At 57.3% G+C, this 25,231-nt stretch overlaps 1 protein-coding gene across 9 annotated transcripts; it reads right to left on the minus strand.

The window, feature by feature from the left end:
• Positions 1 to 691: 691 nt before the first annotated feature.
• On the minus strand, positions 692 to 24,398 carry PEG3 (paternally expressed 3). Of its 9 annotated transcripts, none has more exons than XM_070772335.1 (11): positions 24,203 to 24,398; positions 20,505 to 20,580; positions 17,472 to 17,545; positions 16,911 to 16,973; positions 15,269 to 15,741; positions 14,926 to 15,015; positions 14,092 to 14,238; positions 13,899 to 13,999; positions 11,593 to 11,695; positions 11,026 to 11,118; positions 692 to 10,514 (listed from the first exon to the last, which is right to left on the minus strand). In XM_070772335.1, the coding sequence occupies exons 5-11, from the start codon at positions 15,654 to 15,656 to the stop codon at positions 4,234 to 4,236; spliced, it is 7,203 nt and encodes a 2,400-aa protein (XP_070628436.1). In that variant the 5' UTR covers positions 15,657 to 15,741; positions 16,911 to 16,973; positions 17,472 to 17,545; positions 20,505 to 20,580; positions 24,203 to 24,398; the 3' UTR covers positions 692 to 4,233. The 9 variants fall into 9 exon arrangements, with proteins under 9 accessions (XP_070628436.1, XP_070628441.1, XP_070628439.1 ...); XM_070772340.1 differs by having other exon boundaries at positions 15,269 to 15,434; positions 24,203 to 24,396; XM_070772338.1 differs by having other exon boundaries at positions 15,269 to 15,521; positions 24,203 to 24,396.
• Positions 24,399 to 25,231: the final 833 nt, after the last annotated feature.

The following is a 25,231-nucleotide window of genomic DNA, read 5'->3' on the forward strand; positions in this document are numbered from 1 at the left end:
CCTTAAAAGAGAACTGACCCCTTGCCCTGACGATCTTGGACACCCCGGAAGGATTACTGAAGCTGTGACTCGAGAGCTGGTCAGGCACCTTCAGACAGATCCATTCAGCTTCAGGGGAGTTAGGGACACACACTTTATGTAATAGGTCTTCTGGCGGCTCAGATGGTAAAGAAGCTGCCTACAGTGCAGGAGACGGGTTGGGAAGATCCCCTGGAGGAGGAAATGGCAACCCACCCCAGTATTCTTGCCTGAAGAACTCCATGGACACAGGAGCCAGGTGGGCTGCAGACCCTGGGGTCACAGTCAGACACGACTGAATACAAAGGGATTCCAAATCACAGTATTAACATTCTTTTTATGTTACGGGGATCATTCTTGTTTGTGTTTGAGGGAGTATTGTATTTAGATGAGATTAAAATTTTAAATGCAGACTCAAAGTAAGTAAAACTTACCTAACGCTTAATGTCAAGTTTAAAAACACTATTGATATGTATCATCTTTTAATTTTATTAGTGCAGTTACAAATGTGGCTTTGTGTAGTACTGAGAGATCCCTTAGAAGTGTGCTGTTGAAATACACAATAATTTAAAAAGGGAGGAGATTTGTAGGGCCTAAGGGGGACACTAAGTGCTCATATTTTTTAAACACCCCGAACACTTCAAATGGACAAAAGAAGAGGCTGAGAGCTATCTTATTTTCAACTTTATTTTTATTGGTGACACGATTACAGATAGAACGACCACAACCATACTAACAAACCAAAAACCTGTGCACAGAGACAAGATGAAGAAAACGTGTCCAGATGTTAACCGTGGTCTTTGGGTGATGGCGACAGGGGCACGCCTCTCTTCCACACTTCTGTAAGTGCCGGGTTTCTACAGTGAGCAGACACTGCAGTTACAATGGAGGCACCCGTCATAAAAGGTCGGTGACCGGGACACAACGAGACAGGCCTCCCAGGAAAGCGAACCCCACAGCCTTAACGCCGGCAAAGACCACACGACCGTTCCTTCACTGCTTTCTTCTCCTCTTCAACCCTCTGCATTCTCACCACAGACACCCCCGTCCTGACTGTGCACAGATCAAGGTTTAACAGCAATGATTGTTGGGTGTCAGGAATATGCGTGAATTTCTTTTGCTTTACTAAATCTCCCCCAAGGTATGCCATGAGTATGTATTAAGAATTTTAATGGAAAAACATACATAAGATTTAATACTCAAAACACCAAAGATCATTCAAGAAATTTGAGACAAGATAGTTAACCATAATCCCACAATGACAACACTACTTTAATTATTTTCTGTGATTTTTTTTCATTTTAGACTGTATGCACACATATTCACCACGGTCATAAATCACAAGCTTGTGCACTGATACGAGATGGAGGAAACAAGATGTTAACAGTAGTCGTTGGGCGTTGGGAATATGGGCGACTTTTTTTGTTCTTTTCTCATTTATTTTGTATTTTCCAATTATTCCTCTGGGTGTGTATTATGCTTGCTAATTGAAGCAAGCAGAATCAACTTTGTTATCAGGAAACTATTTTAAGGGCCATCTGAAAACATTAGGATGAAAGCGTTTAACCATAATTCCACAAAGCTAACACTTAATCTGAGTACACGTTTGGGACACAGTTATAAGCCTGTGCACAGAAAGAAGAATAAACAATGTAGTGAGGAGCATATCTGTCATCTTTGGATGGTGGGTATATGGATTTTTTTTCCCTCCACTTTTCTGTATTCTCTGAGTGCCTGAATAATGAGCTCAAATTATGTTCACAATGGAGACGTGATTATAAGCTTTTGAGTAACACTACCATAAACATTCAAGGAATTTAAGAAAATAATGCTCAACTATAAGCCTACCACAGCACCACCACCACAGCTTTTGACTATAAGCATACATTTTTAAACAGCTATAATTGTAGTATAAATATAATTCTGTGTCCTGCTTTTTCCACTTGGTATTCCGTAAATATATCTCCACGTCACTACGTAACTCTCCATGATTATCCTTTCTAGACAGCTGCGTTCAGAGTGCGCGGACACACTCCCTTCACCTTCCTCCTATTTTTGGCATTTGTCAGTTGTTCCTGATCGCTCACTGACCAAAGGACGGTTGGAACGGACGCTGGGCAGGCGGCTCTCTGAAAACACTCTACCAGTTGGTGCCGCCGACAGCGATGAACGCCAGGTTCACCCCTACGCCACGCAGGCTGGCTCCCAGCTCGCAGCCCCTCGGGGCTCCGGGGCGTCCGCTCCAATGTTGGGTCTTGTGATGCAGCTGCCCTCATCGACACCAGGCCACCAAGCGGCCCCTTCTCCTAACTGCCAGGACACCCTGCTCATTCATTCAACCTCCCCCATTGGGGCCTTCCAGTCCCTGCTTCTGATGTTCCTTCTGTCAGACCCTGCCCTCCCAGGTCTGGTAAGGCGTCAGGACCCCCTTCTTTGGCTCTCCCTGACTTTGGCGTTCCCTCCAGCTCTGACACGCTTTCCCCAGCCCTCATGGCAGGGACCTAGGAGAGGGGGGTCCAGACGCGGCTCCCGAGCAGATCTTACTCTGCTCTCCCAAACAATCTGCTCTTAGCTTCTGCTCACTGCAGCTACAAGATCCTCTTTTTTTTTTTTAAGTTTTAAAAAAAATTTTTTAAATTTTTTTGCCAGCCAACTCAAAGCCAAGAAATTTCATAATAGTCATTATTCGAAGAGGGGGCGGGGAAGCAAAGGGAGGGCACAAGGCAGAACGCAGGAGACCCCAGAGCGGCGAGGTCAGCTTGGGACGGCAGCACAGGAGACTGGGGCGGCGGGACAGGGGCCGCTCTGAGGGCAGCGGGGGTGCTTGTCAGGAAGGCGCGACCTGAGAGGGGGACAGATGGCAACGAAGCAAATTAAGGCTGCCGGGGAACCTGAGTCCGTGTCGAGCTCGAGTTGGCTGTAAAGAAAGCTTTTTTCTTTTTTTTTTTAAATGCAAGTTAGACATGGGGTTGGTTGAGGGTCAGACAGGTGGAGAGGAGGATGAAGTCTCAGGCTGGAAAGCTCTAAGGATGCTAGCTCCTGGGCACCCAGGGTGCAGACGTGCCACGTGGCGGCACGGAGGGGCCAAGCCACGTTGCTACTGGTCACTTAAGGCAGGAAGCGCGCAAAGGGAAGTAATGAAGTCGTAGGCCCTCAACCGTATTTACACCAGGAGAGCCCCCCTCCCCCGTGGTTCTCAACCTTCATTAGGCACGCGTGATCTAGTGATGGTTACAACCCACTCTTTAAAGGCAAGGATGTAAGACTCACAGGGAAAAGCTTCGGCTTTTGTAAAATTCACTATCGAAGAGACATCAAGGTGGGTTAAAAAATAAAAATAACAAAAACTTGTAGTGTTTTTTGCATGAGACCCACTGCAAGGTTACAAGGTGGCAACCAACGGCAACCAACCACAGAGGTTACAAAAGGCCAATCCACGTACAGGAAAGGCTGACACAGCACGAGGTTTCACAAGTGTCGGTGTAGACGAGGCGCCTGAAAGGGGAGCAGACAGGACTCCCCTTCACACGGCGAAGCGGGCAAGACGCTCTGCCTTTCACGCCTACACCGTGAGGGGGTTATGTAGAAAGTGAGGAACCAGTCCGTTAGTCAAAAAGATACTGATAGGGTTCAAACAGCTCACAATAGATCTTTCTAAAGCTCTAAGATGCTTACAAATATATTGTAATTTGTTGCTCTCTTCCTCCTCCAAAAAAAAAAGAAAAAGCAAAACCAGAGTACCAGGTGAGGTGCGTCTGCAGGTAAGCGGCCAGTGAGCGGCACACTCAGTCCAGTTCACTGTGCTGGGCTGTTCTGTGCACAGCTCGGGAGGCAGTGCGCGGAGGTCCCGGGCTGTCACAGACGGGCGCTCTCTGCAGCCGCGAAGGCCCCGGCGGCGGGCGGCCGAGTGCCCTGCTGTCCCGCAGGTACCTGCTGTGCTGGACAAGGGAGCTGCAAGCATCTGCACCTTGGGGCCGAGAGTCTGAATCCAGGCCGCTGGGTGCAGTGCAGGCCAGCTCGGTGGGTCCGGTTGTGTGTGGGTGAGGGGGCCGGCCGGGTCCCAGTGGAGGCCCCGGCCCGCCGAGCCTCAGCTGGCGTGGGGCTGTGTCCGGGCCGGGTGTCTGAAGTCCAGGTCGGGTGAGTGCAGTCCGGGCGGTCGCAGTGGGTCTGGTGAGTGTGGGTGAGGAGGGTCGGGTCCCAGGGCGGCCCCGGGCCTCAGCCGGTGTGGGTGTTCTGGTGCCTGGCCAGGGACAGGCGGTCGCTGAAGAGCTGCCCGCACACGTCGCACTTGAAGAGCTCGTCGTCGGGCCGGCCGCCCTCTGGGCCACCGGCGCCCTCGCCGTAGAGGCCGGCGGGCTCCAGGATGACGAGGCTGGCGTGCGCCGTCAGGTGCTCGGCGTAGGCGGCGCCCGAGGGGAAGGTCTCCCCGCACTCGCCGCAGTCGTAGTAGGGCTCCTCCACCTGGATCTCTTGCTCCTCGCCCTCCTCCTCGGGGTCCTCGATGCCCGCGCCATCCGGCTCGTCGTCGTCGCCCTCGGGTTCTTCGGCGCGCTCCTCCGGGTCCTCGATGCCCGCGCCGTCCGGCTCGTCGGCGTCCATGTCGGGCTGCTCGGCCTCGGCGTGGGGCTGCTCCGCCTCGCCGCTCGGCTCCGCGGCCTCCCACTCCGGGCCCTCGGCCTCCCCGAGGGGTTCGGCCGCCTCCACCTCGGGCTCGGCCGCCTCCACCTCGGGCTCGGCCGCCTCCACCTCGGGCTCAGCCGCCTCCACGTTGGAGCCCTGGATGCGCAGGACTTCCCGGGGGACGAGGACGTTGGCCTCTGCCTCCTGGGCCGTGGCGGCGGCCGCGGCGGCCGCGCCCTCCTCCTGCAGGTGCAGCTTCTGGTGCTTGGTGAGGATGGTGCTGTGGATGAAGGACTTGCCGCAGTCCTTGCACTCATAGAAGGGCCAGTCCCTCTTGGGCGGCTCCGTGAGGAAAGACGTGTGCACGAAGGCGGCCCCGTAGTCGTAGGGCTCGCCCTTCTCGTGCACACGCATGTGCTCCTGGAGATCGGCCTGGCTGGGGAAGGACTCGCCGCAGGTCTCACACTCGTAGCGCTGCTCCTCGCCCGGGTCTTGCTGCGGCTCCGTGGGTGCCGGGCCGGGCCCCGCCGCGCCCGCGCCCCCCTGGCCCTGATCCGGCAGCCCCTCGCCGGCATGGCCCCGGGCGTGCTCGCTGAGGACCGAGGCATGGATGAAGTCCTGCCCGCATACCTGGCACTGCGGGCCCACCCCGGCCGGGGCGCTCTTCTGCGGGGCCTGTGGCCGCCGCGGGCTGACAATCAGGGGCTGCATGAAGGGCTCGTACCGCCTGTGGCCGTAGAACTGGTCCTGCTCGTGGACCTTTTGGTGCTCAAAGAGGAACGAGCTGTGCACGAACGACTCCCCGCAGGCCGGGCACTCGTACAGCTGCTCTCCGAGGCAATCTTTCTGGTACTCGCTGACAGGCGGCATGTGCACCGCGGGGTGCGTGTACTCACGGCTGTCCACCAGGTACTCCCGGCCGTGGACCTTCTGGTGGTCCCGGAGGTCCGCGCGGTCAGCGAAGCCCAGCCCACAGTCCTTACAGCCATAGATGGAGTCTTCGGGCTCCTCGGGCTCCTCCTGCTCTTCCAGCTCTTCCTCCGGAGACCCATCCAGGCCCAGGTCCTGCATCACAGGCTCTCCAAACAGCTTCCCATCATGGAATTTCTCTCGGGCATAGATCTTCTGATGTCTGCCAAGGTCTTCAACGGTGGCAAAGCATTCCCCACACTCCTTACATTCATTGAGGACTGGCTGCTCGCAGTAACTAGTCTCACTTGTTAGCTCAGCATAGCTGGTCTGAGCTAGTGGTTCAGAGTAACTGGTCTGAGCTGCTAGCTCAGCATAACTAGTCTGATCTGCTGGTTCAGAATAACTGATCTGAGCTGCTAGCTCAGCATAACTAGTCTCAGCTGGTGGTTCATCATAGCTGATCTGAGCTGCTAGGTCAGCATAGCTTGTCTCAGCTGCTAGTTCAGCATAACTGATCTCAGCTGCTAGATCAGCATAACTAGCCTCAGCTGGTGGTTCATCAAAACTGACCTGAGCTGCTGGGTCAGCATAATTGGTCTCAGCTGGTTCAGTATAACTAGTCTGAGCTGGTGGTTCAAAGTAACCGGTCTCAGCTGCTAGTTCAGCGTAACTAGTCGGAGTTACTAGTTCAGCATAACTAATCTGAGCTACTAGTTCAGCATAACTAGTCTCAGCTGGGGGTTCCTCAGCATATCTGGTCTGAGCTGGTTCCCTGGCATATCTGGTCTGAGCTGGTTCCCCAGCATATCTGGTCTGAGCTGGTTCCTCAGAATAACTGGTCTGGGCTGGTTCCTCGGCATATCTGGTCTGAGCTGGTTCCTCAGAATAACTGGTCTGGGCTGGTTCCTCGGCATATCTGGTCTGAGCTGGTTCCTCAGAATAACTGGTCTGGGCTGGTTCCTCGGCATAACTGGTCTGAGCTGGTTCCTCGGCATATCTGGTCTGAGCTGGTTCTTCCGCATATCTGATCTGAGCTGGTTCCCCAGTGTATCTGGTCTGAGCTGGTTCCTCACTATAACTGGTCTGAGCCGGTTCCTCAGCATAACTGGTCTGAGCCGGTTCCTCGGCATAACTGGTCTGAGCCGGTTCCTCAGGATAACTGGTCTGAGCCGGTTCCTCGGCGTAACTGGTCTGAGCCGGTTCCTCGGCGTAACTGGTCTGAGCCGGTTCCTCAGGATAACTGGTCTGAGCCGGTTCCTCGGCGTAACTGGTCTGAGCCGGTTCCTCGGCGTAACTGGTCTGAGCCGGTTCCTCGGGATAACTGGTCTGAGCCGGTTCCTCGGCGTAACTGGTCTGAGCCGGTTCCTCGGTGTAACTGGCCTCAGCCGGCTCCTCGGTGTAATTGGTCTGAGCCGGTTCTTGGGTGTAACTGGTCTGAGCCGGTTCTTCGGCGTAACTGGTCTGAGCTGGTTCTTCGGCGTAACTGGTCTGAGCTGGTTCCTCGGCGTAACTGGTCTGAGCTGGTTCTTGGGCGTAACTGGTCTGAGCTGGTTCTTCGGTGTAACTGGTCTGAGCTGGTTCTTCGGCGTAACTGGTCTGAGCTGGTTCCTCGGCGTAACTGGTCTGAGCTGGTTCTTGGGCGTAACTGGTCTGAGCTGGTTCTTCGGTGTAACTGGTCTGAGCTGGTTCCTCGGTGTAACTGGTCTGAGCTGGTTCTTGGGTGTAACTGGTCTGAGCTGGTTCTTCGGTGTAACTGGTCTGAGCTGGTTCTTCGGTGCAACTGGTCTGAGCTGGTTCTTCGGTGCAACTGGTCTGAGCTGGTTCTTCGGTGCAACTGGTCTGAGCTGGTTCTTCGGTGCAACTGGTCTGAGCTGGTTCTTCGGTGCAACTGGTCTGAGCTGGTTCTTGGGTGTAACTGGTCTGAGCTGGTTCTTCGGTGCAATTGGTCTGAGCTGGTTCTTCGGTGTAACTGGTATCAGCTGCTGAGTCAGTGTAACTGGTCTGAGCTGGTTCTTCAATACAGCTGGTCTGAGATGGTTCCTCAGTATAACTGGCTTCAGCGGATTCCACGGTGTAATTGGTCTGAGCTGGTTCTTCAGTGTAACTGGTCTCAGCTGCTGGGTCAGTGTAACTGGTCTGAGCTGGTTCCTCAATACAACTGGTCTGAGCTGGTTCCTCAGTATAACTGGCCTTAGCTGATTCCTTGGTGTAATTGGTCTGAGCTGGTTCCTCAATACAACTGGTCTGAGCTGGTTCCTCAGTATAACTGGCCTCAGCTGGCTCCTTGGTGTAACTGGTCTGAGCTGGTTCTTCGGTGTAACTGGTCTCAGCTGCTGGGTCAGTGTAACTGGTCTGAGCTGGTTCTTCAATACAGCTGGTCTGAGATGGTTCCTCAGTATAACTGGCCTCAGCTGATTCCTCTGTGTAATTGGTCTGAGCTGGTTCTTCAGTGTAACTGGTCTCAGCTGCTGGGTCAGTGTAACTGGTCTGAGCTGGTTCTTCAATACAACTGGTCTGAGCTGGTTCTTCAATACAACTGGTCTGAGCTGGTTCTTCAATACCACTGGCCTCAGCTGGTTCCTCAGTGTAATTGGTCTGAGCTGGTTCTTCAGTGTAACTGGTCTCAGCTGCTGGGTCAGTATAACTGGTCTGAGCTCGTTCCTCAATACAACTGGTCTGAACTGGTTCCTCAGTATAACTAGCCTCAGCTGGTGCCTCAGTGTAACTGGTCTGAGCTGGTTCTTCAGTGTAACTGGTCTCAGCTGCTGGGTTGGTGTAACTGGTCTGAGCTGGTTCCTCAATACAACTGGTCTGAGCTGGTTCCTCAGTATAACTAGCCTCAGCTGGTGCCTCAGTGTAACTGGTCTGAGCTGGTTCTTCGGCGTAACTGGTCTGAGCTGGCTCTACGGCGTAACTGGTCTGAGCTGGCTCTTCAGCATAACTGGTCTGAGCTGCTAGCTCAGCATAACTGGTCTGAGCTGCTTCCTGGGGATAACTCATCTGCACTGACTGGCCTTGGTAGCTGGTCTGAGGGTCAGTGGAGGACAGGCTGCGAAGGACAGACCGTAGGTAGTTTTTACTTCCAGAAAGCTTCTTCCTGTTGTGGATCTTCTGGTGTTCAGCCAGCTCAGAGCTACGGACAAAGAACTCTCCACATTCTAGACATTCGTAAAATCTCTCTCTCGGGCGAAATGTTTGAGACTCACCAAAATGCAGGGAGTGCATCATGGAGGCGTCGTAATTCTTGCGCTCGATGTTCTTCTTCTTCGCACGTGCCTTCTGGTGCTGGCGGCCATCTGAGCTGGGGCCGGAGGCTTCGCCGTCTCTCTGCCACCCGCTGGGGCCTTCCCCAGCAAGGTGGTCCAGAGGAGCAGGGCGCGATGCGCGGTAGAAGACTGAGCTCCTGAAAAAGCTGTGCCTGCCTCCAGCATAAGGGCTCTCCCAGGCTGGGGTCTTCTGTGGCGGGTCACGAAGGCCTGAGAGGTATGTGGAGGGCTCCCCGTCCTCCCTGAGGCCACGGGGAGGCCGGAAGGCAGCCAGGCTGTGGAGGATGGCCCTCTCGTAGGCGCTCCTCTCGTAGCCCCGGGCCTCCTGGCCGTCTTCGGGGCTGCTACTGGCAGTGAATGCCTTCTCTTCATCCTCATCCTCGGGCGGCCTGGTGATCGTGTGACTCTTCTGAGAGCCGGGCATGGACATGCTGTGGAGCAGCGGCTTCTCATACCCCCGGCTGTCGAAGTAGCTCTTCCGAGAATGAATTTTCTGGTGCTCCATGAAGTCTGAGCTCCGCCCAAAGGCATCCCCGCCCTCTCTAAAGTCGTAGAGCTTCTCTTTAGAGTAGGTCTTCTGGCGCCTCTTCAGGGACTGGCCAGGAATGAAGGTCTCCTCGAAGGCTCTGGCCCTGCCCTCAGACGGGCTCCCTCGGCCGTGGGTCTTCTGGTGCTCCCGCAGGGCTGCACTGTGGTGGAAGGTCTCCCCACAGACTTTGCACTCGTAGCGTTTCTCCTTCCCGCAGGCCCTCTGCAACTCTCCGAGCATGGGGGTGCGCCTCACGGCGCCCGTACTACGCTCTTTCTCCCTGTCCTCGTGGCTGTGGATCTTCTGGTGCTCAATCAGGGCCGAGCTGTGCAAGAAGGTCTCCTTGCACACCTTGCACTCGTAGAACTTGTCCTTGCCGTACATCTTCTGAAGCTCACTGAAGGTGGGGCTGGGCAGGAAGGGCTCGTCCTGCTCCTCGTCCCCACTGCCCCGGAGGTGCTCTTGGGCCTGGCCCCCCCGATGCTCGGCCAGGCCAGCGGCCTGCGCACCCTCAGAGCGCCTGGCACCCTCGGGCCTGCTCTGGGCCTCACTGACGGCTGCACTGTGGATGAAGGACTCCCCATACTCGTACAGGCTCTCCCGGGTGTGCACGATCTGGTGCTCCACAAACTCAGAAATGACCGCGAAGGACCTCCCGCACTCATCGCACACATAGGGCATGGCCCCGAAGTCGAGCGGCTGCGACGGGGCCGCGGGCGGAGCGCTCAGGCTGCTGGCACCCGCCGCCTTGGCGGCCCTGCGGGCCTCGCCTCCGCACTCGAAGGGCCGTTTCCTTGCCCCGCCCCTGGGATCGTGCACTGGGCCCTGCCCTTCCGCGTCGAAGTGGTAGCGCCTTTTTCTCTCCAGAGCACGCTTTTTGGAAACCAGGTCTGAGCCACAGCTGAAGCCTCCTCCCCCAAAGGCGCCCCCCTCTGGGCCCCTCTCTGAGGCTCCCGCCTCCCTCCTGCTGAACGATGCTTCTTTCCAGTCGCCGCCCGCCCTCCGGGAGAGCCGGTGCGGCCGCTCACTTGACTCCCGTGCCCGCCCGGACCTGGAGCTGCGGGCCACGTCCTTGATGAACTTCTCCATGATCACCCCATGGGAGGACTCGGCCTCGCAGATGCCCCGCCGGTGGGCTGACTTCTTGGTCTCAGGCGCCGTCTTCAGACCTGGAAGAAGCCCCGTATGAACACTCACTCCCTGGGGCCCTGGGATGAACGTCTGTACCCTGTGCCCTGACCACGTGCCCCCAAGTGTCACTGCACTTCGCCTTGTATCCATGTGCACGCCCCACGTGACTGTGTGTGCTGCTGCGTGTGTGCACATGCCACCCTATCAGTGCATGCTGCTGCATGTCAGTGTGTGTACACCACTGTCTGTGCACACCCCCCACCGCGTGTCAGTGTGTGTACACCGCCATGTCTGTGCACACCCCCCACCGCGTGTCAGTGTGTGTACACCGCCGTGTCTGTGCACACCCCCCACTGCGTGTCAGTGTGTGTACACCGCCGTGTCTGTGCACACCCCCCACCGCGTGTCAGTGTGTGTACACCGCCGTGTCTGTGCACACCCCCCACCGCATGTCAGTGTGTGTACACCACCATGTCTGTGCACAGCCCCCCCAAGGCATGTCTGCTCGTGCGCCCAGCGCCCGCTCCTGCAGCAGGGCCTCGCGCTCACCTCTGCTGGTGCTCGGGTAGGCACTTCTCTTTGACCTTGCCGAGTGGCCCTGGGTCATGTGTGAGTGGCCATCGTCCTCGGCAAGCTGAACCCCTGTCCGAAGGAAGAACACGGCATGAGACATGTCACCACGGACGACGGGCTGGCTCGGGCACTGAGCGTGCCCTGGACGGCCTGTGTCTCGCTCCCTCTCCTCACTGTCCATTCCTTGGCCCCTTGCCCAGTTTGTCTTGGTTACTTCTCTGGACTCTGCTGACAAGCTTGCGCAGAGGCCTCGAGCACCCCTAAACCCAGGGCATCCTTGCTGGCTCTCAGGCTCCGCCCATTTCCCCACCTGTCACGGCCCACACGACCCCTCGCGGGGCGACTGCTGCCTCAAACTCAACCACGTGTCCCCCAGGGAAGCCATCCAGGACCCCGGACCTGCCTCAGAGCAGACTGGAGTCGCAGGGTGGCACTCTGGGGTGAGAGCCATGTGGGCGCGGCCCCGTCGGAGCAGGTCACAGGACCACTCCCTCCCGCTCCCGCTCCACCGGAAGCTGTTCTGACCCTGCTTCGAGCGCTCACCCAGTGAGAGCAGCTTCCGGTAGTTCTCCATGTTGTCCTGAATCGGGTTCTGGGGCTTGCGATCCTCAGTGAGGGCCACCATATCCTGGTACAACACCGCCTCCTGCAACAGCAGATGTGCCCTCAGCGGGGTCTGCCCGGGCGACCGCGGCCAGGACCGCGCCAGCAGCGCGGGAGCCACACACACACACGCACACAGTGTGCAGCAAGTGCTCACAGCGCCGGGGGTTCCGAGTGATCTGGTCAGGCTCTACTAGGGACCTACGTCGTACCTACCTTGGCGCTACACTCTGAGGAAGCTCCCAAAGACGGAGGGCACATATTCCTTGCCCTCATGCAGCTTATCATTTGGTTGGAGAGAAACAATCAGAGAACAGTAAACAACAAAGTGGGGTGCAGAGAGTCGGCGCTAAGCAGGCGTGGCAGGGGCAGCTCAGGGTGGGCTGGGGGGCGTGAGCAAGACCCACAGGTGTGGGCGGGGCCGCAAGCGCTGCTGAGGCCCCAGGAGGGGCACGGAGCCTGAGGGGCCCCCAGCGGCGCAGCCAGAGGAACTCCAGGGTCAGAGGAGCTCAAGCACCTTAACGACCGAGCAAGCTGGGAACAGAAGTCCTCCCAAACCTCAGCGTCCTCATCTGTGAAATGGAGAGGAAGGTGTCCACCTGCCCCCCTCAGGCTGTGGGGGTCCTGCCAGCTGGGCTGCTGACCTGGGCGAAGTACAGAGGAGCTAACACTGTGTGTGCGTGTCCTGCCGCGTGGTCTGCTGCACGTGGGGCTAAGTGTGCAGGAAGACTGGGTGGGACTCCCTTGTCGGGCCAGCAGTTAAGACCCTGGGCTTCCACTGCAGGGCATGTGGGTTCACTCCCTGGTCAGGGAACTGAGACCCCACACACCATGTGGCCCGGCCAGAAAGTAAAAAAAGAAAATTATGTAAATAAAACATAAGTTGTTGTCACTACTGAACTATTATATAAAGATATTTTGATATTAAATTTGCTTTAGTTCTGGGAAGTGGCGTATGACATGACAGCCATGTGGAAGTGTAGCAAAGAAAACAAAAACGATGTGGGCACAGTTAGGTGCAGCTCCTCCTGAGAAAAATAAACAGGCACAGGCATTGGGATTTAAGAGAATGAAAACCTCCTTTATACAGTTGCCACTGTTCAGCAATTAGAAACAAAACCCCTGGCAAGATGAAGCACAGCTTCAAAAATGAACCCCTTGCCAGGGCAGGGCTGTGGAGTCCAGGACAAGAAGCTGCAGAAGCAGCAGGCACCACCGGACTGCTGGTGCTGGCCAACGAGAGCTAGACGCTCCCTTTCTGGGGGTAGGGGGCCCCTCCATGGTGGGCAGCTCCCCGGAGCGGGCACTGCGAGGCACTCAGGGCTGACAATGCCCCCTCCTGAGGCCTCCCCGGGTTATCACAGTGCAGGTGAAGCCTCGGGCTGGGGAGCACAGCTGTGTCTGCGGTGGGACAGGAGGAAACCGCGGCTCCTAGCTCAGGGCTGGCAGAGAGCAGATGAGATCAAGAATTCGGGGGGCTGAGGGTGCCACAGGGCACCACCCCTGGTGCTAACAGACCCCAACAGGCAATGGCAAAAGGAAAGGGGCACTTTTCACACCTCCTGTTGGTCGAATCTGAGTGACATAAACGTGCATTACGTTCTGGACTACACTGTTTCCAGGAAAGAGAACGCTTGAGCTGACCCGACGAGTGGGCAGCCCTGAGCTGCGTCTGCTGCCTCTCAGACGCTGCCTTCTCACACGGCTGCACAGGCGCCCTCCTCCACGCCGCCACATCACACACGACCCTCTTGCCCGAGCCCCTCCTTGCCCATGCCCCTGTCCTTAGTGCACAAGAACTGGCAGTGACAGTGTGCCCACTGCGTGCCAGGCCGCACACTGCACACTGCATATCTATGTGTGACTCACGCATCCCTCACAACAGCCCTGGTGAGGCTGTCATCACACCCATTTCACAGATGAGGAAACTGAGGCTTGGTGCAGCTAGTGGGCTGGCAGGTGGCAGAGCCAGGCTGCAGACTCAGCTCTTCTCGGCTCCGGGACCTGAGCGCCCTCTCCCTCCGCTCTGTGCACAGGGCAGGCGACCTCCAGGGGACACGAGTGCTGACCCCGTTGACGAGCCAGAAAGCAGGCGGCAGTCACTGCGGCCACTGGTCACCCCTGGGCTCTCTCCCCAACCCTGGTGGGCTTCTAGGTGGCAGATAACTCAGCCTCCCGAGAAAGAAAGGCACCTCCAGCACGGAGTGAAGACGGCCCTCCCAGAACGAGAGGAAACCTGGGCGCACCTCAGATCTGGCATCCAAATCCAGCAGGGAGTCCCTGCGTCTGTGCTCTCTTTCCTTGGCTCTCTCCGCCAGAGGAAGGGCGAGATCCCGCTGGTGAAACCCTGGGAAGGGAGAGGCCGCGTGAATGGATGCGGTGCAGTCAGCCGGCAGGCGAGTTGGGGGGGAAGGGGGGGGGGTTCTTGGGGACACGTACTGCTCCTGGGGCTCCGGACGGACGGCCAGCGGTCCCGTGACTCCATGTCCCGGCTCCGGCCACGGCGGCGCTCCCGCTCCCGCGCCCGGCCTCGCTCCCGGTCTCGCTCCCAGTCCTGGTCCCAGTCCCGGTCTCGCTCCCGGTCACCTGCGGACACGGGCGTGTGGAGCTGGCCGTGGGCTCTGCACACCCCTCCACACCCGAACGCTATGCCTGCTCTCCCCTGGGAGCTGGGTCCCAGTCGAGGGGCAGATGCCCCATACACCGGGGCCTGGAACCGCTTCCGGGGCCTGGAACCGCTTCTGCGGCCTCGCGCAGGCTGGCCTGGCCTTGGTCGGGCCACCGCCCTCGAGGGGCCCTTCCCGCTTCAGGCTCTCCCGGTGTCCCGGATCCTGCGGTCTCCGCCTTAAGGAGGAGGCCATCTGCCAACCCTCCACAGCCTGGCCAACCCTGGCCTGTCTTAATGTGCTCCCCACTTGACTACAGAGAGACAAAGCACCGTCCCCGGAGCACTGCTGCTCCAGAAAGTTCTCTGGAGAACCTTGAACAAATGAACAGCTGTGCGGGCAAAGTGGTGATGAACTTTACCCCCCGGAGGCGGTAGACACAGCCTGAAACAACCTATGGCAAATTCCAAATAGCTTCAAAATTTTAAATGTTTTCCCTCATCACTGAATAATAAAAAGTTGTATTTCACTCCACGGATGTGTCTGCTTTGATGAAAACGTCTCATTCCGCCATCCCGGAATCCCCCGCCCCAGATTCCCGAGCAGCAGCAGCAGGTCCCCAGAGAAGGGTTGTGCGCAGACCCAGCGGCGGTGGGCAGCTACTCACTGCAGCAGGGGAGGGCGGGGCGCGGCGGTGGGGACTCCGCGGCCCTCCGGCTCATGCCGCCTTCGCTGTGGGTGTCGCTGCTGTTGTCGTCTGAGGGGACACCAGACACGGCTCAGGGGCTCAGCCACGCTCGCCCGTTAGCTTAGCCCCCGAGGGCGCCCGCCATGCCCCTCCCCGCCGCCCCCAGCCCCCGGTTAGACCGTCAAAGCTGGGGTGGGGAGGGCTCCGGCTCCTTGCAGGCAGAAAGGCCGGGCTGTCACCTATACCGCACCCCCCGCGCCCGCCCCAGCCCCCCAGAACGGTCCCACCGGAGCAGCAGGGGTGCGCCTTCCCCTTGGCTCACCTTCCGGCTCATACATCGCCTCGTAATCTTCCAGGAGAGCAACGAGCTTCTCGCAGGTCTCCGGCTTTCTTGCGTACACCCAAGGCTTGATCCTTTCCGGAAGGATGGACAGGTACTGCTCCAGGACCAAGACCTCGATAATCTCCTCCTTGGTGCGAATCTCCGGCTGCAACCAATCGAGGCAGAGGTTTCGGAGTTTGAGAAGGGTCTTCCGAGGGCCAATGAATTCCACGTAGAGGAAGTTCCGAAACCTCTGATGAAAGAACTCAGAGTCAGTGGCGCCTTCTCCTGGGACTGCGTCCGGCTCAGACAAGTCACTGTCTAGCTCATACAGGTTTGGGGCCCACTTCTTGGGTTTGGTGGCGGACAAGGACTTGGGAGGCAGCATGTCTCTAAGGAAAAGTTTCACTGGAGGAACCCAACATGCGCCAACAGGGCAGACGCAGCAGCGGGGGCAGTCAGTGCTCAGGGACCTGCGGATCGTAAGGAGACACACATGTCCCAGGGGTTGAGGACTGCCCGGTGGGAGGACAGGCCCAGGGGGGCGCCGCACCACACCCCCAACACACAGACACATGCGAGGAGTCGCAAGCAGCACGCCTGCCGCGGGAGGACCACGCTCTGCTCCTGACGGCCTCTGCGACCCTGGGTCTCGGAGCCTGAGTCCTGCAGTCCGCCCCTTCTTGGCAGACCCGGGGCGGCCTGCGCGCCTTCCGCGGCCGTGCCTCCAGGTGGGCAGCACAGGAAGGCCACACACACACGTGACGGTGCGGGTCCTGGGCTTCAGGTGCTCTGGGCAACGTCTCTGCGCCTGTGCTCTGCATATGCAACACGTGCTGACCAAGCGAACGGCCCCTGAAACCAGCAGCTCAGCTCCTCTGCACACTAGCCACGTCCCCACTGCTCCGGCCGGGTGGCTGCCCTGTGTCTGCGTCTGCAGGCAGCAGGCATGCCTTCTCCACGGCGTGCACCCTGAGGGCAGCCCTAGGCTCCTGTCTGCACCACTGCCTCTGGTGCCTGAACAGAGGTCAATCTACTGGTGTTCCGGGCACCTCTCAAATTTAGTCTTAAATATCTGAGCTAACTGGCCTAGGCCCCACTGTGAAGGGATCAGAGACAGATGCTTCCCTCACTGGGAAGGTCAGGGGTCAACATCAGCCCCGTTGGCGTTCCGTGGAGCTTGGATGCCGGCCCCCAGCTCAATGAGCCAGCAGAAGGTCAGATGGAGCGCCGCTGAGTCCGCGGGAGCCCCACATCTAGCACTCACATCAGTGGTGATGACATGCCCAAGCGCAGCAGGCTTCTGCACGCCCCACACCTCCTGCTCTGGCCAGCCTCGTCCAAGATCCAGGGGTCTCCAGAGAAACCAGCGTGCTACTCCGTTCACCCTCCCGTCGCTGCATCTCTATTATAGGGTCTGCCCTCACCCTGCTAAGAGAACTTCTCAGGCTGAGTGTAAAAGCTGACTCCCCGTCCTCCTCTTGCTCTGGTGTCATCAGCTAAGGCTCCTCGCCCCCCTTCACCTGAGCCGCTCAGCGGCCCACGAGCTCTCCGGCCCTGCCCTGTCCTCAGTGGTCAGCCACGCTGGAGCAGAAAGCAGGCGGCACAGCAAAGAAGTCCAGGTCAGGGTGCAGTAACTTACCTGACAGTTTTGTACTTCTGACTTTACTTCCAGAGAAGGACAAAACCACATGCAGCAAAAATTCTTTTTTGTTTTAAAAGAAAAGCCAGTAAGTTAAAAAAAAATTGTTTTTAATCTCTAAAGAGAAAACAAAAGGGGTTTCAATTATTTCGTCTCACAGCAGCCTTCCTGCCCAGGGCCTGAGAGCCTCTCTGCGGTGTGCTCCGCTCTGCCCCGCGCACACACCCCCACTCTCTTTGCAGCGTCCTGCCCGCCAGCTGGGCAGACTCTTGCCTCTGCCACTCCCACTCTGCCTGCCCTGCCCCCCTCTCCTCCACAGCAGACAGGGCACCAGGTGACAGCCTGCTGGGCAAGCCCCCCGGCTCTGGAGAGCTGCTGTGAGCTGACCCAGAGCATGGCTAAGAGGGACTGCCTGGCCAGAGCAGGGCCCTCAGAGCCCGCGGGGGACAGGGAAGCGACCCCGATCTCTCCGTGGCCTCCGATTCAGAGAACTTGCTCCCCTAGACGGCCACGGCCCCGCCTCTCAAGAGGCCACGGGACACCCCTGGGTATGTAAATCACCTGGTGGGAACAGGGTCCCTTCCGGAACTTCTGAACAAGTAGCTATCCACAGGAACAGTCAAAATGCCAGGGACCTGCAGACATTTTAAAGAAAGAAATACATGGACTAATCAACACAGAAGAAGTGTCAAGAGTGTCAGAGAATTCATTCTCCATGTGGCTGTGGACTGATACCGTGCTGTGGGCAAGGCCTTACGTATCGTCTTCAAGAAAAGGCCCACTCCCACATCTTATAAACCAACCAGACAGGAGGTAGAAAGCTTTTGAGTTTCTGCTATGAAATCTGAATGATTTAAGAAATCTAAGACAGAGAGCTCCGGAACGGTAGACCAAACTCGCTTCGGAAGCAGACACACATTACTAGGACTGCTGAGCCACACCCCCTGAAACTGCAAGCCACACCCCCTGAGACGGCAAGCCACACCCCCTGAAACTGCAAGCCACACCCCCTGAGACGGCAAGCCGCGCTCCCCGACCCTATTTGTTCCTACATTAAACTTTTTACAGTCTCCATACATATTACATCGTTTCTAACAAAATGAGATCACACCAGGGGCTCTCTCTGTGTGTGTATTTTTAAACGCAGTAATTTTTGATAGACATCTTTCCAATCAGTACATACAGATTTACGTCATTGTTTCTAAAGGCCACACAGTCTTCCTTTCCATGGATACAGTCAATTCGCACTTGATGGAAATGACTAATATAAAAACTGTTTAAAGCATTAAATGAAAATACTAGGGTATAAAATGGTATATAGCATATGTGGCATTCTTACTGCAAACATAGTCATTATATGTACACAGAAAATGATGAGGATGTCTGCACACGGAATAAAATGCAGTTTTAGAAAGCAAAGCTATAGATGGAGGCGTGTTTATACTGAAATTCTTATGGCCATTGCTGAAGAGCTGCACTAAGTCATGTCTATACACAGAAACACACCCACATAAACGTGATGGATACAAGGTCCCAGCTTTCATATCACACCCCCCCACAACCAAATGTTGCCTAACATCCCACTTATGCTTCACTCTGGTGGCCTGAGTCTGAAGCCTTAATGAATTGGGCATAGTCTTACTAAAACCAAAAAAGCTACATAGATACTTAAATGTGTGGAAGTGTGCACAAACCAAGGTAGAAGCAAATCTCCATACAAACTGGGGCCTTCCCTGGTGGTCCCCTCGTTAAGACTCTGTGCTTCCAGGGAAGGGGGCACAGGCTGGACCCCTGGTTGGGGAACAGATCCTGCATGCCACACAGTGGGCCAAACAATACATAAATAAAACTTGTATAAGGAACGTAGTAAAGTGAGGTAACCTGAAAAAGGAAATGATTGATAAAAGACACATTATACATTCCAATTTAGAATGTTATTTGAAGTTCACAATCAGAAAAAAATTTGAATCTAAATTTGAAGCTCAGCAGCTGTGGGGCTTTCCTCTCCTTTCTGTTGGCCAGTGCCCATCAGTAGCCCCTCCTCCTGTGGCTCCCTCCCTCTCCCACCGGCAGTGCTCCCACAGAGCAACCCCCCCCCCAACACACATACCCTTCAGGGCAGAACAGCACTGTTGGGGCTCCATGCCTAGACCCGGATGTCGCCACCTACCGTCCCCCCTGCCTCACTGAACTCTGGCCCTGAGGGAAGCCATCAGTGTGGTTTCCTGGCCTGGAGGTGGGCTCTCAGGTACCCTAGTTAGCAGGCCCCCACCTCCCCCTCCGCACTCTCTTTGGAGCAGGAATCCCAGTGTGAGTCAAGCAGTGTGGTCAAGGGTAGGATTTTAAAAGCCAAGGTCTGACCACATTCAGAGGATGAGGGCGAGTGTGGGGGCACACAGAGTTGGGACTCAGCCCAACTCTGGTCGTAGGGCCAAGGAGGGGCATCAGCTAGGCTGGTGGGGAGGACAGGAGATGAACGAGGCAGCCGGTCAGGACGAGGTATCACCAGCTAACCAGGCAGAGGGGTTTACGGGGCTCCAGCTCAGCTGTCCTCAAACACACTGGACAATGAGCGCAAAGTGGGTGCGCCGTGAGCACTGTGCGCAGATGGAGCTCAGCGCTGAGCTGGGCTGTCCCACCGCAGCGCAGCGGGGCTGCCCGCAGGCCAACAGGGCTGCCCCTGTGGTCCATGTGGGGCATTTGGGTCGCTCTTTGAACATCTTAAAGTCTTTTACTTCTACTTCATAAAAATGCATAGAAAACGAAAGCAAGGCCTTACAGTTAATGTACCTTAAACCAAGCTGGAACTCATCAGGTGTTCCTGCCGCAAGTCAGGGGTGGGGGTGGAGGTCTTTGGCCTCAATCAAAGATCAGTGGGTCAACTGTTCCAACTGCACGGGGAGGAACTCGACTATTGGGGGCTGGACCGGCGGCTGGGCCGTGGGAGGAGAAGTAAGAAAGTCCGTGGCCCCCATGGGACCCCAGGCTCCCCACATCCCACCAGGAGTGACAGCAGCTCCGGGGTGTGGTCTCCAAGCCTGGTCCCGTTTGCTCACTTTGGGGCCTTGTTACAGAGCTCTGAGACCCAGCCCCATCTCCTGCTCCCTACCTTATCAGAGGGGCTGGAATTGAGAAGTTACTGCCTTCGTTTCAGGGGCAGCAGGCGGCACGCTGTCTTCTCCCGCCTGTCTCTGCACACAGCTTTACTTTTTTCAATGGCTTTCATTACCCAAAAGATTATGAGCTCCAAGGAATCACTTCCTTTCCCACTCAGGGTCATGGCTGATAGAAGACTCGATGAACGTCTCATGCTTCCTTAATCACCCAATAAGAAAGAAAGGGGAGGCCTGAAGGAGTAGCTCAATATTGGAAAAAGACCAACAAAGGATGGTTGTTGGACACCACAAAGGATGGCGTGAGACCAAGGAGAATCCGGTGAACACACGGTCCACCGGAAGAGTCTGCACATTCTCAGCGAGCACGAACGTGCTCATGGTCAGATGGAACACGTGTGCAGCAGGGAGGTGTCAGGTTCAGGAAGCACGTGCTCACCCCAAGGATGGCGTGGCACTGTGAGGAGGGACTTCAGCTCACCTGGACACAGACACCTGACGTTTGGACCTAGTCCCTCTGCCTCCTGCCGATCACCTCGGAGAAGAGAAGAGCAGAGCTGGGGAAGGAAAAGAAAACGTGAGACCTCAAATTTATTTTCCAAATACTGGAATTCCCAGGCTGGAAATGACCCCACACAGTTTCATCTTTACCTCCCACAGGGTGGACAGCTCATCAGTCTCGCCCCCTGGGGTGTACATTGTACTGTGGGCTGTAATCACAGCCTTCACCCAGTGAGGTCATGTCAATGGGTGTGCAACCAACTCTAAGTGTGTGTGTCACAACCTTCTCTAATATGCAGAGCAAAATAGTAAAAACACAGGACTTGGGGCTGAAAAATTCAAGACCCCAATTTCCCACTTATTAGCTCTGTTGCACCGGCCACCCTTCTAAAGTCAAGGTATACACATTGCAGATAGAAACTGGAGGGAGAAAGAAAATAGTAATGGCTAAGAAAATAGTACTATTTATTGCTAATTATGTGCCTCCTATAGTGCTTGGCAGCTTACTTTCAGCATCTCTGTTAATTCTCACATTATTAATTTTCTACATATTTTACAAAAATGAAGCAGAGAACTCAACCTCAGAGTTCATGGCAATTACAGATCAACGAATGTCATTTTGGAAAACAGTACATCTACAGATATTTTCTATGGAAACATTGTGGAACAATGATATAGACACCACTTAGAAACATGAGCTGAAATTCTAGTCTTGCCATGTGATTGATAACCAGTGACGCAATACCAGAAGTGTTACTGTGCTGCACACCTACGCAGCATGAAGACACTAGCTTATATTAGGACCTTAATAATAATCATCATTACTATGAGATAACGGCATCATTACTTAACCTTACACAACATTTAGAGGTTACCAAGATCCCTTTGGACGACACTACACGTTTCAAGTCCCACTGTGACTCAGAGCATGTGTTCAATCAGTGGCCCGTAGAAGCCCCTTCAGGACTGTGCCGCTGGCTTTTATTAACGCTATCAGTTGCCAGCAGATTTATAATTAGGTTCCACCCACCACACACTTGGCAACACCCCCCTCACACCGCCCCTCCCGGCTGGGGCCACCCCCGCCCCGCCCTGCCCCGCCCCCCAGTCCCGCCCACCTGCCAGCACCGCCTCCACCCCACCAGGCCCCACGCAGTGCCTCCCTCATAGCCTTCTGCCACTGTACATGCTCCAGGCCATCTACGAGCTTTTTTTCCTTCAAGCACCTCCTACCACCCTCAACAGCCTCCCACCCTCAAATCTCATATGCACAGCCTCCTCCACCCTCTCACTTAGGAACCCACCCTCCCCCAAATCTATTAAGATTCTGTTTCCCACGTGACCCCCAGATGTGCACATTTTGAACCTTGTCCCACAGCCCCCACCCTCTCCAGGGAATATGGCGCCATCGCGCGGCCACTGAGACGTGGTGCAGAGGCAAGCAGCGGTCCACCTGGTGCCTGCACAGCGGAGAACACGGGGCGGGCTCGGTCTCCCTGGACACCAGAGGCGGTGGCCCACTAATCCAGCCCCGCTGGCACTCACGATGGTGCATGCGCAGCAAGCAAAGCCCACCCCCTGCCATTCAAGATGGCGCCTGCGCAGTAAGCCTCACCGCCACCTGTCGGTCGGCGGAGCTGTAGGTGAGCAGAGCTCTGCAGCCCCTCCCCCGGCCCGCCCACTGAAGCCAGCCCCACGGTCATTCAAGATGGCGCCTGCGCAGTAAGCCTCGGCGCCCCCTGTCGGCCACCGGAGCACAAGTGGGTAGGGGTCTGCAGTCCCTCCCTCGGGCTGCCCCTGCAGAACCACCGTCATTCAAGATGGCGCCTGCGCAGTAAGCCTCGGCCGCCACCTGTCAGTCAACAAACAGCGCTGGAGTGGGCAGGACTCTGCCTCCCCGCCCTCGACCCGCCCCTGTGGTCAGCCCCTCGGATATTCACGATGGCGCCTGCGCAATAAGTCTCGGCGCCACCTGTCAGTCAACAGTGCTAGAGTGGGCAGGGCTATGCAGCCCCGCCTTCGACCCGCCCCCTGAGAGCAGCTCCGCTGCCATTCAAGATGGCGCCTGCGCAGTAAGCCTCGGCCGCCACCTGTCAGTCAACAAACAGCGCTGGAGAGGGCAGGGCTCTGCAGCCCCTCCCTCAGCCCGCCCACTGCTGCCAGCCCCACTGTCATTCAAGATGGCGCCTGCGCAGTAAGACTTGGTGCCACCTGTCAGTCAACAAACAGCGCTCGAGTGGGCAGGTTGCTACAGCCTCTCCCTCTGCCCGCCCCGAGACCCGCCTCGCTGTTATTTAAGGCAGCGCCTGCACAATAAGCCTCAGCCTGTCTGTCAACAAACTGCAGTGGGAAGGGCAGGGCTCCGCAGCCCCTCCCTCGGCCCGACCCCTGCAGCTCCGCCGTCATTCACAATGGTTCCTGCGCAATGAGCCTCGGCGCCACCTGTTGGCCACCACACACAGTGTCACAGCGGGCAGGGCTTCACAGCACTCTGCAGCGCTCAGTCCCCCCAGACGGCCCGCGGTCCCACGCCCTCGGCCCAGCCAACAGGGCACCTGTGAAACGCAGCTAGGCTGCACCCGCCGCCCAGTCTCCACGGCGCCAACCAAAACATGGAGCCAGAAACATCCCAGGGTGAAAGCAGTCCAGAAGGGAGTCATGCTCTGCAACCCCAGAGCAGCCAAGAGAGGCAGCGGGCACAATGACAGCCCGTGACCCTGTCCCTCAAGACAAACAGCTCCTTAGTGACAACAGTGTGGCCCCTGCTGATCAAAAAGAAGCCCCCCTCCGGTCACCAGACGGCACGCCCGTCAGGTGTGACGCATCGCGGCAAGCCTCTGCGGCAAGCGTCCGCGGCAAGTGTCCACGGCCGACTCGAGACCAGCAAAAAAGGGGTGAGACAGAGGACCCCCACAGCCTTCAATCACAGCACAGACTCCAGCACAGACCCGCGGCCCCGCCCCCGCGGCTGGCCAGCCAGACCGCGCCGGCCAAGCCTCTGCCGCCCCCATCAAAGATGGCGCCGCGGCGGCGGGTTGGACTGGACGGTCTCTTCTGAGACCCGCTGTCACAGCCCTCAGCCCCTCCCCAGCCAATCAGAACAGCGTCCTCGCAGCCCATCACCGCCGCCGCTTCAAAGACAGCGCCAGGGTGGGTGGGCCGCAGCTCGTCACTGCCCTGAGAACACACCCCGCAGGCATTGCCACCCTCGGCCCCGCCTATAGCTCCTCCCGCCGCCACTGCGGCAAGCAAGCCCCGCCCCAGACACCGGCAAGGATGCAGGGGTGGCCGGAGGGAACCTGGCTAGTCTAGGACCCCGGGGAATGGGGGTGCCCTTTGCAGCCCCCAGACCGAGCCGGGGAAACGGGGGCACCCTGTGACTTCCCATGCTCATCAGGGACCGCCGCCACTGCTCCAGCACCCACCCCAGCGGACTGCGGAGCCCGGAGCCTGTGGCCGTCCCACCCCCTGCCCAGGATGATCAGCCGTCCCTGTACCCGCTATGCCCAGGACAGGTGGCACGGGAGCCCTGATCCCAGACTCCAGCTGGCCGCGCAACATGGTGCGGCTGTGGCAAGCGCGGCAGCTCTCGCCCACTGACCAGGGTCCCGGCTCTGCGGCATCCATCCCGGCGCACCATCCAGATGCGGTGGTGCGGACCGGGGCAGCCGGACTCACCTCACCGGACCTCAAGGCACCGCCCTGCCCGGGCTGACAGCTCGACCACTGCGCAGCCTGTGCAAGCTCTAGTGCCCCCACACGGCCCCAGGCGCTCGGGAGCGCCAGCAGCCAAGGGTGGACATGTCCGATCCTCTGCTCCAACTTCTTCCTCCCGCGGCTCACGGCGTCTGCACCGAGCCCCGGCCCCGCGGCTCCTTGTCTGCTTCTCCGCAGAGGCGGGGCCGGGCACTGGCCAATCAACGGCTGCCCCCTGCGCCCAGGGCCCCTCGCCACACCCTCGGCCCTGCCCATCGGGCCGCGGTTGCCGTGGCGACTGCTTGGCGCGAAGGCAGGAGGTTGACGTCAACAGAGCCAACGCGAGGGGCCCTGAGGAAGGGTCTGGGGGGTGGGGGTGTGTTCGACCCCCAAACAAAGAAGGGGGGTCACACGGAGAGAGCCTTACCAACGACTCCCAAATGCAAATCCTCTGAAGAGACCAAACAAACAAACAAACAAACCCGTACATTTGTCTAAGAAAGTGAAAAGCTGGCGGGCAAAAATATGTATGTTGAAGTTAAAGACAAATGAGAAAGTGGGAGACGAGGCTTTTCTGCCTGGGACACACGAAAGACCCGGGGCTAACTTCCCTAATAAACGAAGAATTCTTGGAAACCGATACCGTACAGACCAAATCGCGCCTGAAAAATGGGCAAAAAGGGAGGACACTGGCAATTCACAGAAAAGCACAAATGGCCGACAGACCTGCGGGACAGAACTCATGACCCGACTTCCAAAGACCGAAAAACCGAGAGCGCGACTCGCGCGCTTCAGCGGCCGCTCTCCTCACGCGGCCGCGCGTGCCGCCGCCGGGCCGGTCCACCGCCGTCCAGCCGGACGGTTGATGTGCGGGGCGCATCGCCGCCTGAGGACCTGTGCGGCGGGAAACGCGGTGGCACCGCGCGGGACAGACGACCATCGAGGACTCGGTTGTCAGTCACACCGTCGGTCAGGCCGAAGCGTGCAGCCACGACCCGGTAAGCAGTCCCA

This window comes from Bos indicus, chromosome 18 (assembly GCF_029378745.1).
Source record: "Bos indicus isolate NIAB-ARS_2022 breed Sahiwal x Tharparkar chromosome 18, NIAB-ARS_B.indTharparkar_mat_pri_1.0, whole genome shotgun sequence".
NCBI classification, from domain to species: Eukaryota; Metazoa; Chordata; class Mammalia; order Artiodactyla; family Bovidae; genus Bos; species Bos indicus.

What these genes read in the sequence shown, in the direction of transcription:
- PEG3 (XM_070772336.1), bottom strand. Translation starts at nt 15,656, where the DNA reads ATGCTGCCTCCCAAGTCCTTGTCCGCCACCAAACCCAAGAAGTGGGCC. An exon ending in ATTTGGATGCCAGATCTGAG is followed by an intron (nt 11,696 to 13,898) that starts GTGCGCCCAGGT and finishes CTGCTGTTGCAG; the next exon opens with GAGGCGGTGTTGTACCAGGA. An exon ending in CCGGAAGCTGCTCTCACTGG is followed by an intron (nt 11,119 to 11,592) that starts GTGAGCGCTCGA and finishes TCCTTCGGACAG; the next exon opens with GGGTTCAGCTTGCCGAGGAC.